The 14,537-nt window shown below is 37.4% G+C and overlaps 1 protein-coding gene across 6 annotated transcripts in view; it reads right to left on the bottom strand.

Moving 5' to 3' along the window:
* Positions 1-1,990: 1,990 nt before the first annotated feature.
* Positions 1,991-14,537, bottom strand: part of LOC114282730 (uncharacterized) — an 86,448-nt gene continuing 73,901 nt past the window's right edge. For all 6 annotated transcript variants that reach the window (XM_082882740.1, XM_082882737.1, XM_082882738.1 and 3 more), the window contains 4 exons: positions 5,348-5,420; positions 5,180-5,260; positions 3,006-3,086; positions 1,991-2,437 (listed from right to left, as the gene is read on the bottom strand). In XM_082882740.1, coding sequence (XP_082738866.1) covers positions 2,273-2,437; positions 3,006-3,086; positions 5,180-5,260; positions 5,348-5,420 — 400 coding nt within the window. In that variant the 3' untranslated portion in view covers positions 1,991-2,272. The remainder of the gene's footprint in view (positions 2,438-3,005; positions 3,087-5,179; positions 5,261-5,347; positions 5,421-14,537) is intronic.

Below are 14,537 nucleotides of genomic sequence, written 5' to 3'. Positions count from 1 at the left end.
TTTGCCACACTTTGGAGGTGGTTCAAAGAGGTTGTGACGTTTTCAAATTGGTTGTCATAGTCACACCAAGGGTTTTTCATACCTATAAGGTCGGACAAGAGTGTTGTTAGAAGCCAAGTGACACAAAAGCAAGATTTTGTGGAGCAAATGGGTTATGCATTGAAGACATTAGTTACTAATGATAGGAATATGACAATGGGGCCAGCCGCGAAGATAAGGAATTCTAGAAGAAGAAAGAGAAGTTGCAAGATTTTGAGCAATGACTCAGTTATGTATCTCAACAAGCCAGTTCATCATTTTTAGTTATGCTCACCTTTGTATGCGTGAAATGTGCATGTAACTAGTTAGAATTTCACTTGAGTAAAATCAATTGTCCATATGTTATATCTTAAACTATTACTACTGTTCAGTTGTGTAGATGTGGTCTGTTATACTATTCCTACAGTTCAGTTGTCCATATGTGATCTCTCACACCATTTTCTTTCTCTTTACCATATATAATTAGTGAAATTTCGTTGACTATCTAAAATCAATAAATTTTTACTCACACCATTCTCTTTCTTTATACCTTCTCTCATAGTTATTCACTAACTTTACTAAAACTTCACTTATTTTACTGACTAAAATTTCATTGAGTTCGCAAAATTCCATTGGCTTTGGTCACCTTAAAGGTCTTACCGTCGAGCTTTACAACATGACTGTTTTTGTATTTGATGCTTACACCAGAGTTTTAAATTTTAAAACAAAAAGTTGAAAATTCCATTATATTGAGAATAGTCCCGAAGAAAATAAAAGTTTGTGTTTTTCCCCACATCTTTATATTAGAGAAAATTTCATTGATTGAATGTTGAACATAGAGAAATTTCAGTGTTATTATGTTAATTTTACTGTGTTGAATACAATGAAATTTTAAATTTATCAATTTTGAGCCCTCATTTTGACAAAAAGAACTCAAATTTTGCAGTTTGCCTTCAATTTTGCATTTTTCAATCATTAATTGAAAATTTTCACTATGTTTGTAGTAGCAATCTCATAGAAATTTTACTTTGTTGAAAAAGTTGTTTGAGAGTTGTCGCCAACTGGTGGGGATGATCGAAAAATCACCAACAAGAGTAGGCCAACCATTAGAAGTAGTTTGTAGAGGGTGGAAATGGTAGTTGATATAGTGGTGGCAATAAGGGTAGTTTTGTCCCAAAAAAAGTTGGTGTCGTTAAGCTACAAATTGTTTTGGGTAATTCTATTGGCAAACCACAAAATCTCAAACACATTATTTTTGTCATTCGGATATAAACTTTCAAACAAAAGTCAAACATTCGAACATAAACTTCCAAACAAAAATAACGAAATATATATATGAACAATTCATTTTTGTTTGAAAATTTGTCCGAATTGATTTTTATTCGAAAGTTTATATCAAAGCGACACAAATGGTGTACAAAGAATTTTATGGTGTGCGAATAGAATTTCCCATATGTTTTTTGGTTGACCCTTAACTTGTAAAAACTATTAACTACGGACCTAGAAAAAAAAAAAAAAAAAAAAAAAATCAAACAAACAAAGCCCCATTTTAAATTCCAATGGTCTGTCATCAACCTTTTGTCCAAAATTAGGAGAAAAATAGAAGAGGCCCAAAATAAGGTTTGGCCCAATCCGTCAAACACCACATCTGACCCGATCAGCCGAATGGGATGTCTGGTCGATTTTGATATGCTGTTGGGCAGAAACTAGCTTGCATAAACTTCCCATCCGATACCCATAGGACAGTTCAAGGTCAAAACAAAAACCAAAACCAAGACCCAAAAAAAAAAGCAGCAGCAGGAACAGCAGCTTTGCTCAATCACTCAACTTCGCTTTCTATCGACTTCTATTTACCTTTTAAAATCTATTGTCTTCAAAGGGAGTTCGACAAAATCTGGAAATAAATAATTCCAGCCTATCTTGGGCTGGAGATGACAGTGATTCAGCCAAAATCATACATATAATCTAAAAATTGAGCATTACAACCGGCCATTTATTAATTAAATTGAACTAGGGAAAATAGTATCCCCTCCTACCTAGCTCAAAAGGCATCAACTATAAATATCACAATAGTACCCTTTCAATTGTAGCAAGTTCATGCCAAAATTGAATTTACTAGTCACTTACCGAGTATTTGAAATGCAAGAATTGTCACATTGTACTGTTATTATCCAAAGGATCAGAACAATTAAAACGTACTTCAAACTTGATATATAGTTATTGCCCTTTACAAAACTGAAATAAATTTTACAAACTAAGCGTACAAAGCTTCATATTCTCTTGCTGTATATGGAGGAGGTAGAATACCTTTTAATTTTACGAAAGTATCTATACAACCAGATGGTGCCTCACCAACAGTTGAATCCAAAACAGAGTCAGGAATCGCCACAAGAGTTTCCTCAAGAAAGAATTTCATTGTCTGCAGATTAAAGAACCATGTCAATAAACTTTTTATGTCCATGACTGATGAAGGGTCATAGGCCTGATATGGGCATGTTCCACATAGTTTGTAGCAGATTAGGCATATTTGTTAGTTTCACTATGTTTGGTAAATTATAATGAAACAGCTTGATTATGCAGCAGTTCAATCAAAGGAAAAAGTGGGCTACTAAAGGCTACTTGAGAAAAGCACAAATTTTGAACATTAGCATTTGGAGGCAAATTGTTCCAAATCCAACCCTTTTGGGTAGCTTCTATGAAATTGAGACAGAATAACAGAGACGTCATTTGAACAACCAATCTGCAGCATTTATCCTATGTTTGTTCAGTGGAATGGAATGATCATTCTATTATAGTATTATTTTTTTTGGGTAGGTAATCCATCATAATATTCATTCATACATTTGGTTCACTAAAAAATGATGAAAAATGTATTACAAATGGACTAATCATTCACCATTGTAAAGAAATAGTCATTCCATATACTAAAGGAAGAACCATTCCACTCCATTCTAGTACACCAAACACTACATTAGTATTTTGCATACCGGGCAATGTTGTAAAACAGCATCAACTTTGCGTTTCCATAAGCCATTTCCAGGCTCTGAATGGAAAAGACCAAGTAGAGGCTGCAATAACCCATAGGGAATATAAGCATAAGTGGGTGAGAGCAACAAGTACATATAATACTCCAAATTTAGTAGAAGACTGACTGGTGCATCAGCACTATCCATAACACATACACAAAGTATAACAAAATATTCTCAAAAAAAAAAAAAGAAAAAAAAGAAGAAAATTGGGGTTCTTTATAAGAGAAATTGCCCTTCATATCAAACATTTTTCCTCCATTCTCACAAGGACTAAATTTGGATTTGGACATATCACATAACTGAATAAGCGCATAAGGCCCACCGAACTCAAATTGCAAATGTAGGAAACAATAATTCCATGCAATGTTAATACACACCCACAATAAACAACAAAGGGAAAAAAAAAAAAAAAAGAGCAAACACATTCAAGAGTAAATTACACTTCGCACCCTCGTACTTTGCACCAAATCCTACTTTGGTCCCTACATATGAAATCGTGACAACCATCCCCCTGCACTTTTGGTCAAGTGTCAACGCTCCTCTTCTGTTACTCCATTGTTTAATTCTTTAACAAAATCCAATTAGGTGACAAGCATGTGACTACGAAATGAGGGCAACACATTTCCCACCAATACACTTTGTTCCACGTGATAAGCATGTAAGAGTTATATAATACAATATATATGTGTTCATATGATGACAATAGGGACAAAGAAGCAAGAAAACAGAGCTTTTGAAATAATAAAAAAAGAAAGCAGTAGAGAAATCGAAGAGAAACGAAAATGAATAAATGAAAGACTGTGTTACTGTGAGAAAAACAAAGCTTTGTGATTCCAATTTCTGCAAAATCCTAATTCAGTTTCTTAATCGTTCACAATCTGCGTTTTGTTTTTGCATATAAATTTTGAGACGAAATGTGTATAAGCAGGAAATGGGGATGATTTTCCTCCTTTTCCTTCATTTTGTAGTCATATGTTTGTCACATTATTGACTTCTGTTAAAGACTTGCATGGAGTAACAAAAGCGTTGACTAGAAGCACAGAGGCTTTATTCTCACAATTTCATATGTAGTAGAGACCATAGTTGTCAAATCGGGATTTGAATCATGAATCGAAATATATTTATACCCTTGGATGTTAAATATATTTTATGAATATAAAATATTTAAACTTAAATCAATGAAAATGTTGTTTTGAATGATGGTCACATAGTTTAATAAGTAAGAAGCTAACAAAGGTTCTTATATAAGATCACCAACTTACCTTTTCCTTTTTTCAGACATTTCTTATTAACCATTCTTAATAAAGATAGTAAGTAAAGACAAACTCTAAATTTCCAAAGTAACAATATTGATATTTAGACAATAGGCAAATATATTTTTTCAAGTACCAATGACCAAATAATAGAATTATTTAGGATATTTTATTTTAAAGCTTAAAACATTTTAAGAGGTATAACTGACGTCACTTATATAATATTCCACTATATTAATTTAATAAAATAGCAATAGATAATTTATAGTGTAAGTTACTTCAATCTTAAGGAAGATATATTATGATTTTTTGAGGAAAAAAATGAGAAGGTTAAAAACATGTTAGATCTGACTGAATTTGATTAGATCCTATTAAAAACTCTATGATCACTAAAACAACAACAAATCATGTATATGTATTGGTTATTTTGGTATTAAACGCTATTAGAAGTTGTATTATGTCATTTTTATTAAAAGGAGACAAAAAAAATAGTCAAAAATATATCGGACACTATAGTTCCAAGAGTTGCATGAATCGTAAAAAGTGAATCGATCGTGAATCGTGTGATTCACTATAAATTCACTTCCAAAAGAGATTCACCCATAGATTTGTATTGATTTTGCAAAAATTGCAAATCAAATCGCGAATTGTAAGATTCTGATAACAGAGGTAGAGACCAAAGTGGGATTTGGTGCAAAGTGTAAGGGTGCCAAGTGTTATTCACCCCACATTCAACCACTACAGCAGCTTTTATGTAGGTGTAGCCATTTAAGGGCATATCTACGGAAACAGTTCTGTTTCGTACATCACATATAATCCAACTCTCAGTGACATGGCTAAACTAAAGATCTTACTAAACAAAATACAATTGCAACCTACCTTAACCACATCCCGAATAGTTGGTTTATGTCCATACTTCCTCATAATAGAATCCCCATATACCATGTACTTTTCAAGGACCTACAAAAAATAATCCTAAACACGGATTTAGTGGTTAATGGATATTAAACGGATACATCCCACAAGAAACCCAGTCTGCTTCAGAACCTGACGGCGTGTAAGATCAGTGCAAGGTTCACCATAAACTGCAGTATCGACATGTCCCAAAGTGTACCAAGGGCTGCCAGAAACACAAAATGGTTAATTTTGTAATAGTTATCATATGTTGGAATATCCCCACCTCATTCTATTTGGAATATCCCAACTTATTCTATAACCCAACCAGTCATCATAAATTTCATAATTACATGAACTTCTTATTCTATAAATTGAGAGAAAACATGCTAAAAGATGGTTTGGTCATGTATAACAAAAACCAGTAGATGCGATGAGCAAGAAGAGATATGATCACTGTAAATAATATGTTTGGGAGAGTGGACGACCTAAATTGACTTGGGATGTGGTAGTAAACAAATGAAAATAGTTTATTTAATTTAACTCAACATATAGCCATTAACAAAGCGGAATGACAAAATAATAATAATAATAATCATGTAGCCAACGTTACTTATTGGGACACAACACAAGGCTAAGTTTGGTCTGGTTGCATACATTATACATGCATAATATGCAGATGGATATATCTGCATTGGAACGTTTCAACAAGAACTAGTAAATTATTAAGATTTGTTTTAGTTTCAATTTATTTCTCAAATTTTTTAATTTCTTAAACCTTCTCAGTTTGGATTAAATATTGCATTGTTGAATTGGTACTTGCCCTTATTGAAACAAATTTGGGACTGCTCTAATCGGAATCAAATTATTTTTTTCTGGCCTAGCTTGTGGAGGACTTCCAACAATGCAAATTATGAGTAGCAATCTTCTCAGAATGCATTTTGAAGTGAGCGCAGACCATCTTTTCCATGGAAATGAAGCCCTATTGAGGTGGATTTTTCATATGGATGGCTGCCTTGAAGCAATCTTAACCACTAATTATTTGAGAAGTCAGGCATGAAAAGGCGCTTCACCAATGATATATGGAATCAATAGTTCTCAATTTTCTGTTTTCTTGGATTTGCTGAGGATGGTATTAATTTTTGGGTTAGAATATGTCCAAGGGAGTGGCACCTCTCTATGTGATTGTGTATATATAGAGTCACTAGGAATTCTAAAGAGTGAATTCCCTGTTTATAAGCCAAAACATTGGATATTAAGCTCCTCCTGTTCTCTTAAAAAATCTTTTCTAGTTACTGTGGATCCATTTGTATAAATTTTGGCAAAATATACATTTTAAAGAGAGATATAGTTGCCCATATTGGTATATCTTTTGTGCACATGGGTCACACCTTCTTTGGTGCTTTTTAATGATATCAGTTATTAAAATATAAATAAATAAATAAAATTAAAGCAGATTTTCATTTCATCAATACCTAGAACAGTGCAAATAAATTCTTGTATAGTTATTAAAAAATGTTCAGATACAGATCGTATGGCAAAACTATGAAATATATTGTGTTCTCATTATGTAGTTTAGTCATTAAGGGTAGTTTAGTCTGTTAGAATAGTTCTTTTAGTTATTTTTGTTCTCTTGTTAATATTTACTTAAGTTGAGGATACGATGGTCATTTTGCTACTTTAGATTTTTTATATATATTTGAGTGATGTACAGTAATCAATTTGGTTTTTAATACATACAAAGTTCTCTCTCCTTCTTCTTCTTCCTCCTAACTTTCAACCCTAATTTCTCCATTTTACATTCTCACTTGGTATCAGAGCCATCTCTTCTTCATTAGAAAGGGTTCTACAGATTCTAAAGATCGATCTGAGGTGACCGAGCCGTGCTGATGTCATCAGCCGTACGATGACGTCAGTAGTGTACGGACGGGTCCTTCACCCCTAGACTCGAAATTGCCTCCTGAGATTTATGGTGATTTTTGTGGAATTTTTTGATCATCCCTGATGTGAGTTTTCGATTTTTGAAACTATTTCGTGTTTTTGGGACTGTTTTTTTGAATCTGCCTTTGGGACTATTTTTTTCTGGTTTTTCTTGCTGGGCTCACTTCCCTAGGAGCCGAAAATCACCCCTCTAAGGGACCTTGATCTTAATTTGTTGTTTTACTCCTGTGGGGTTGATATTCTGTTCGATTTGTGGCTGTTTTTGGAGCCGAAACTCACTTGTGGCTGTTTCTGGAGCTGAAAATCACCCCTCTAAGGGCTGACACCCTTCTAGCAAGGGATATTTGTCCTCTCTTTATTGATTGCTACTGTTGAGTTGATGTGTTGGTCTCATTTGGGTCCAAACTTGATTGTTGAGCTAGTTCTGTGTTTATAGTGGTGATTGTGGGTATTGACTGTTTGCAAGTCTGGTTGATCATTATGGTTGAGATTGAGGCTAAGGCTATAACTATGGGTAAAGATGATGATATGCCTAAATCTATCACTACAAAGAAATTGAATGGTGCTAATTATTTGGCTTGGGCCCATGCTGTCAAGATTTTCTTACGAGGTAAGAAGAAATCCCGCTATCTTAGTAAACTCCCTCCTCCTACTAATGATAAGGATTATGATGATTGGTGTTGTGAGGATTCTTGTGTGACGGGTTGGATTTGGCATAGTCTGGAACCACAGGTTGCTACTACCGTGGAATTTTGTGATACTTCTAAGGCCATTTGGGACTCCCTTGCTGAGTCTTTTTCAACTCAAAGTAATGTCTCTCGAGTCTACGAGTTATATGAACAGATTTTTGCTATGCGTCAATCTGGCCGGTCTCTCCCTGATTATTATAGTAGTCTCAAGACTTTGTGGAATCAGTTACTGCAGCATCGACCTTTCACAACTGATGTGACCACCCAGAAACAACATTGGGAGGACTTTATGATGGCTTCTTTACTTTCTGGCTTAGATCCTGAGTTGCGAGGGTTCAAAGATCAGATTCTTGCCAGTGACACTCTACCTTCGGCTGCCAATGCCTATTCTAGGCTGTTACGCTCTTCATTGGGACAAGCACAATCCACTGTTGGGTCTTCTTTATCATCTTCTGCATTGGTTTCCAGTAGTAGTGATCATGGGTCTACTCGCGGGGGTTTTCATAGTTCTTTTGGTTCCCGGAGCTCTTCTTCTGGTTTCCGGGGCTCTCGTGGAGGTGGTTCTCGAAGTGGTGGCTCGCGTGGTGGTTTCCGTGGTGGCAGTAGTAGTGGACCTGGTTCTCGTACACGTGGTGATCACAAGTGTACTCATTGTGGTTCCCAAGGTCATACTGAACCTTGGTGTTGGCAAAAGCATGGCAGACCTGATCATGTCCATCAGGTTATGGATGTCCCCTCCTCACAGTCTTCCTTGTTGTCCACTGGCTCGGATGCTTCTCCTGTTACTTCGCATGAGACACTCACTACTCAAATTAGTGAGCTTACTGCCCTTGTCCAGTCTCTCCGGCCTAGTCTACCTCTTTCCTCTACTACCATGGCTAGTTCAGGTAACATTGCATGTGTGGCTAAGTCCTCTCAGCCTTGGCTCCTAGACTCTGGTGCTAGTTCTCATGTCTCTGGTAATTCCTCTCTTTTTGATACTCTTAGACCTGTTGATCATACCATTATACTTGCTGATGGATCTTCTCGGCCTGTCTGTGGTCAAGGTCCTCTTCATCCCACTCCATCCATGTCCTTACCTTCTGGTCTTTATGTTCCTAAATTTCCATTTAATTTGCTTTCTGTTAGCCAATTGACTCAAGCTCTCCATTGTTCAATAACTTTTTCTCCTACTTCATGTGTTTTGCAGGACCTTCAGACCAAGAGGATGATTGGTTCGGGGCATGAGAAGGATGGCTTATACTTTTTGGACGCTGAGACGTCTCCTCCTTCATCTGCTGTGTTGAGTACTAGTGTATCTCCTCTTCAGTGGCATTTTCGCTTGGGTCATCCCTCCTTGGCCAAGCTCAAGTTAGCTGTTCCGGGTTTGAGTCATGTTTCTCAGATTGAGTGTGAAGCCTGTCAATTTGGGAAGCATCATCGTAGTTCTTTTCCTCGTCGTAGTGTTAGTCGTGTGTCTGAGTTTTTTGCTCTTGTCCATACAGATATTTGGGGTCCTTCTAGAACTCCTACTGTTAATGGGTTCTTTTATTTTGTTATTTTTGTGGATGATTACTCTCGGATGACTTGGTTGTTTTTAATAAAACAAAGATCTGATTTGCCTTCCATCATCTCTAAGTTTTATAATGAAATCTTTACTCAATTTGGCAAATGTATTAAGATACTTTGGTCTGATAATGCCTTAGAATATGTGCAATCTATTGTAACTACCTTTTGTGATGCTCATGGTATTATTCATCAAACTAGTTGTCCTCATACATCCCCACAAAATGGTGTTGCAGAACGGAAACACCGCCATTTGCTAGATGTTGCTCGCACCCTGATGTTTAATATGCATGTCCCCAAACAGTTTTAGGGCGATGCTGTTCTCACTGCTTGTTTGCTTATCAATCGCATGCCCTCTAGTGTTGTACACACATCTCCTTATTCTCTGCTATATCCCACCACATCTCCTTTTCCCTTGCCTCCTCGCATTTTCGGGTGTGTGGCCTTTGTCCATGTTCTTGACCCTGGGTTGGATAAGTTATCTCCTCGTGCACGCAAGTGTGTGTTCTTAGGTTATTCTCGCACTCAAAAAGGGTACCGGTGTTATCATCTTGAGTCTCGTCGCTACTTTGTCAGTGCTGATGTAACATTTTTTGAGTCTACTCCGTTTTTTTCTTCCTCTGGGCAACAGTTATCTACTGATCTTCTCTCTTCTCGTGAGGGGGAACCAGCCTCTCTCGCTCCTACTCTTCCCTCTTATACTCCTTCCACATCCACTCCTCTATCCTCTCCTCTCCCTTCTACCCCTCCTTTGCAGGTTTATCAACGGTCTCAAGCTCGTCGCATTGTGTCTTATGGCCTGGCCAGTTCATCTCCTTCGTCTGAGGCCCCTGTTCCACCTGCTGCTCTACCATCTGATGACCTTCCTATTGCCCTCCGCAAAGGTAAACGCACTTGCACTCAACATCCTATTGCTCATTTCGTTTCTTATGATCGCCTCTCTCCTGGTCTTCAATCTTTTGCTTGTAGCTTGTCGAGTATTTCCATTCCTCGCACCTATCTTGAGGCTATGTCCATCTCTAGTTGGAAGTTTGCCATGGATGAGGAAATGCATGCTCTTCATCAAAATCAGACCTGGGACCTTACCCCTCTACCCTCTAGCAAATCTATTGTGGGTTGTCGTTGGATTTATACTGTTAAGTATCTTCCTGATGGAACTGTTGAGCGCCTTAAGGCTCGCCTGGTAGCTAAAGGCTACACCCAAACCTATGGTGTTGATTACTTGGAGACTTTTTCTCCTGTGGCCCGTCTTAACTCTGTTCGGATTCTTCTCTCTGTTGCAGTTAATCAGTCTTGGCCTTTATATCAATTGGATATCAAGAATGCTTTTCTCCATGGTGATCTCCACGAGGAGGTCTATATGGATCAGCCCCCTGGCTATGTTGTTCCCGGCCAAGAGCATCTTGTTTGTCGATTGAGGAAGGCCTTGTATGGTCTTAAGCAGTCCCCTCGTGCCTGGTTTGATCGCTTCAGTGCTGTTGTGCTTGCCTATGGCTTTCACCGTTCCACTTTTGATCACTCTGTTTTTGTTCGCCACTCGTCTACTGGGAGTATTGTTCTTATTGTCTATGTGGATGACATCATCATTTCAGGGAGTGACTCCAATGGTATTGCTGCTTTGAAGCAGTATTTGGGACAACAATTTCACACCAAAGACTTAGGCCATCTTCGGTATTTTCTTGGGATTGAAGTTGCCCGTTCTTCTCAGGGCTTGTTTCTTTCTCAACGGAAGTATGCCCTTGATCTTCTTACTGAGACTGGTCTCTTAGGCACTCGGCCCAGTGATACTCCCATGGATTCTAGTGTCAAGCTTGCTGGTGACACTGGCGACTTCTTTCCTGATATTGGTCGTTATTGTCGGTTGGTTGGCAAGTTAATATATCTCACTGTCACTCGTCCCGATATTACCTATGCTGTGGGTGTGGTCAGTCAGTTTATGCATGCTCCCCGCCAACCCCATTTTGTGGCTGTATGCCGTATCTTGCAATACTTAAAGCGTGCTCCAGGTCGGGGGTTGCTCTATCGCCCATCTTCCTCCTTGTCTGTCGCTGGCTTCAGTGATGCTGATTGGGTTGGTAATTCGACTGACCGCCGTTCCACCTCAGGCTATTGTACTTTTGTTGGTGGTAATCTTGTCACTTGGCGTAGCAAGAAACAGACCGTCGTTGCTCGTTCTAGTGCCGAGGCTGAATATCGCGCCATGGCTCATACTGCTTCTGAGATGCTCTGGGTTCAGTCTCTTCTCCAAGATTTTGGCTTTTCTGTTTCCACTCCTATGCGCATGTTTTGTGACAATCAGGCTGCTATCTTCATTGCCAATAACCCTGTGTTTCATGAACGCACCAAACATATCGAAGTTGATTGCCATTTTATTCGTGATCTCTTACTCCGCAAGCAACTGGTGACTCCTTATGTTCGTTCTGAGGATCAGTTGGGTGATATTCTCACCAAACCTTTGGCTCGGCCTTCATTTCTTCGTTTGTCTGCCAAGCTGGGCATGTTCGATCTCTATGCTCCAGCTTGAGGGGGCGTGTTAGAATAGTTCTTTTAGTTATTTTTGTTCTCTTGTTAATATTTACTTAAGTTGAAGGTACGATGGTCATTTTGCTACTTTAGGTTTTTTATATATATTTGAGTGATGTACAGTAATCAATTTGGTTTTTAATACATACAAAGTTCTCTCTCCTTCTTCTTCTTCCTCCTAACTTTCAATCCTAATTTCTCCATTTTACATTCTCACTTAGTCATTAAGGGTAGTTTAGGCTTATTATCTGTAACTAAGCTTTTGGGTTTTGGTTGTTGTCGACACCCCATTTTGATTGGTCCTAAGACTTATGCGCTCTTTTCTCAACACCCAATGATGAAACCGAGATGTGCTAATTCTATGAGTTCCTCAGCAGAAACCCGAGAGTTAAGCTTTAAATCCCAACCAAGTACATGTTTTGGTCAAAGTGCTTTTTGACCAATTGAAAACCCTTTTCAAAATATGTTTGGTTGCACAGTTCCAAACATTTCCGTAATGTGCTAAAGCTCATCTTTTCAAACTTAAAATGTTGTCTCCTTTCAAAACGAACCGAGCAAAGGATACGGTGTGAATGAATGGAGAGCGTGGAATCCTCTGAAATACATGTTTTTCCTTTCAAATCACACTAACTTTACCTTATTTATCCCATAATGTATATTCCAACTGGTCGGATGGGAATATAATCGGTCGGATATATAATTGTACGACCTGTTGAATTGTCCGAGAACAGAGCATTTTCAGGAATTTGGGCCTTTTCTGCGAATTTATGAAAAATTAGCCATCCATCTACAAGTTTGATTATGTAAAGTAAAGTCTTTCTTGTTCTCACACTTTCCCATCACAGATCTCATCATTCCATCATATTGGTCTATATGTTTCAACCCATGATCAAGATAAATGAGTGAAAGTGGTTGTTTCATAGGGCTAGAGATTTGATGTTGAGGAAGTGGCTGCCCTTCATATTCATTGATTTCTCTTGAAAGTAAAGTAAGAAGTTTCAGGTCAAAGATGTTGAAAACTCTCTTCTCTATCATTGGTGAGCATGGAAAGGGGTGGAAACACCCTTATTTCATGAATAGAAGAGGAGTCTTCAATAGCCTTTGATGGATTTCTTGCTTTAAAGGCAAATCTTCCAATAAGAAATGATAGACATTAACCTACTCTCTTCAATTGATAGCATGGATTTGAGTACTAACCTGCCTTTATTCACAAAGAAATGATTGTAGGTTCCTATCTATTTCTTAGGCTTGAATTTTGTTTGTTTAAATTCATTCGATTTGAGAAATTACGGTAGAATATCTGTTGTACATAACTATTCGTGGGATTGCTAAGGGTTGGGGGCCTATCTACCTTATTCTCAAGTGTTCTTTGGAAAAGGGAGAGATAGAAAGGATGAAAACCCCTTGGAAGTTGTGTTTCGCTTTTGTTCTGTTCCTTTTCTACAAAAAACAATGTTCATTCTGGAGAATTGGATCGGCCGGACCTTTATTTGGCGGCCAAATAAGGCTTATTCCCAAGTAGAGCAAAGCAAAACAGGTCAATTTCTGGGGGAGTGTTCTCCTGGCAACTTGAATTACTGTTTTGTATATTTAGCACGATTTGTTAGATTTAGCAATAAATTGGCTAAATCAATCCATTTGTTGTAATAATTCCTCCAAACCCCACGTCTTATTCATTTGAATTGTTGTAATACTTCCAACCCCACGTCTTCCTGTCCCTTTTATTTACATGCTTTCTGTGGATGTTGTATATGGCATCATGTTTTATTTATCACACCCACATTGTGCATTCATTTTTTTCATGCATGTGGCTCCGGTTCATTTGCATTGATGGATTTTATCGATTCAAGAGGTGGTTCTAGGCGCTATTTCATGTCTTGAAATGATACACATGCCATTTGGTACTAACCGAATTCCTAGTTACATATCGTGGGTGTATTGCATTAGCTACCTGTATATAGGATCATGCATGTATTTCTAACCCATTCTTCTTGGAGATTATTTCATTTTTACCCCTATACTTTGTCACGTTTTTCAAAGAGCCCCCCAGACTACTCTTATTTTCACGCGTACCCCTATACTATGTGAATTCCTTTCAATTTTACCCCTACCGTCTATTTCCGTCAAGGAAGTGGACGGAATGGGTGACGTGGCCCCCTATACTTTTACATAGAGGGAAAATTAAACGACTTGGCTGATCACAATCAAGTTACATACATTAGGGTTGCTTAGAACTCTCCAAATCGCAATTAGGGCTTTTAATTTGCTCTCAAAATTCCAAAATCAAAGCTGTGAGTGAACGACTGTGAAATCACATTGAAATCAAAGGTTGAACGATGGGTTGGGTGCTAAGAGAGAAGAATAATGGCGAGGAAGACAAACACCTGTATATGATATGCATGTTTTTTTTTTTTTTTTTTTTTTTAATTTTTTTAAGTTATTTTTTGTTATTGTTGGAAATCGCATGTGTTTGATGTTAATATTATTTTAGAATGGTTAAATCTTTGTTTATTTGTTTGTGACGTAGATTTGTTAATGAAATTTGTTTATGTTTGTTTCGGTTTGAACAGTTTTACTTTAAGAAAATCTTTGTTTATGTTTGTTTGAAATTGATGAACAAATATGAAATCTTTGTTTTTTTGGTT

This window comes from Camellia sinensis, chromosome 8, assembly GCF_055761805.1.
Source record: "Camellia sinensis isolate YWXY chromosome 8, ASM5576180v1, whole genome shotgun sequence".
Taxonomy (NCBI): Eukaryota; Viridiplantae; Streptophyta; class Magnoliopsida; order Ericales; family Theaceae; genus Camellia; species Camellia sinensis.
This window is presented reverse-complemented; position numbering and strand designations above follow the sequence as displayed.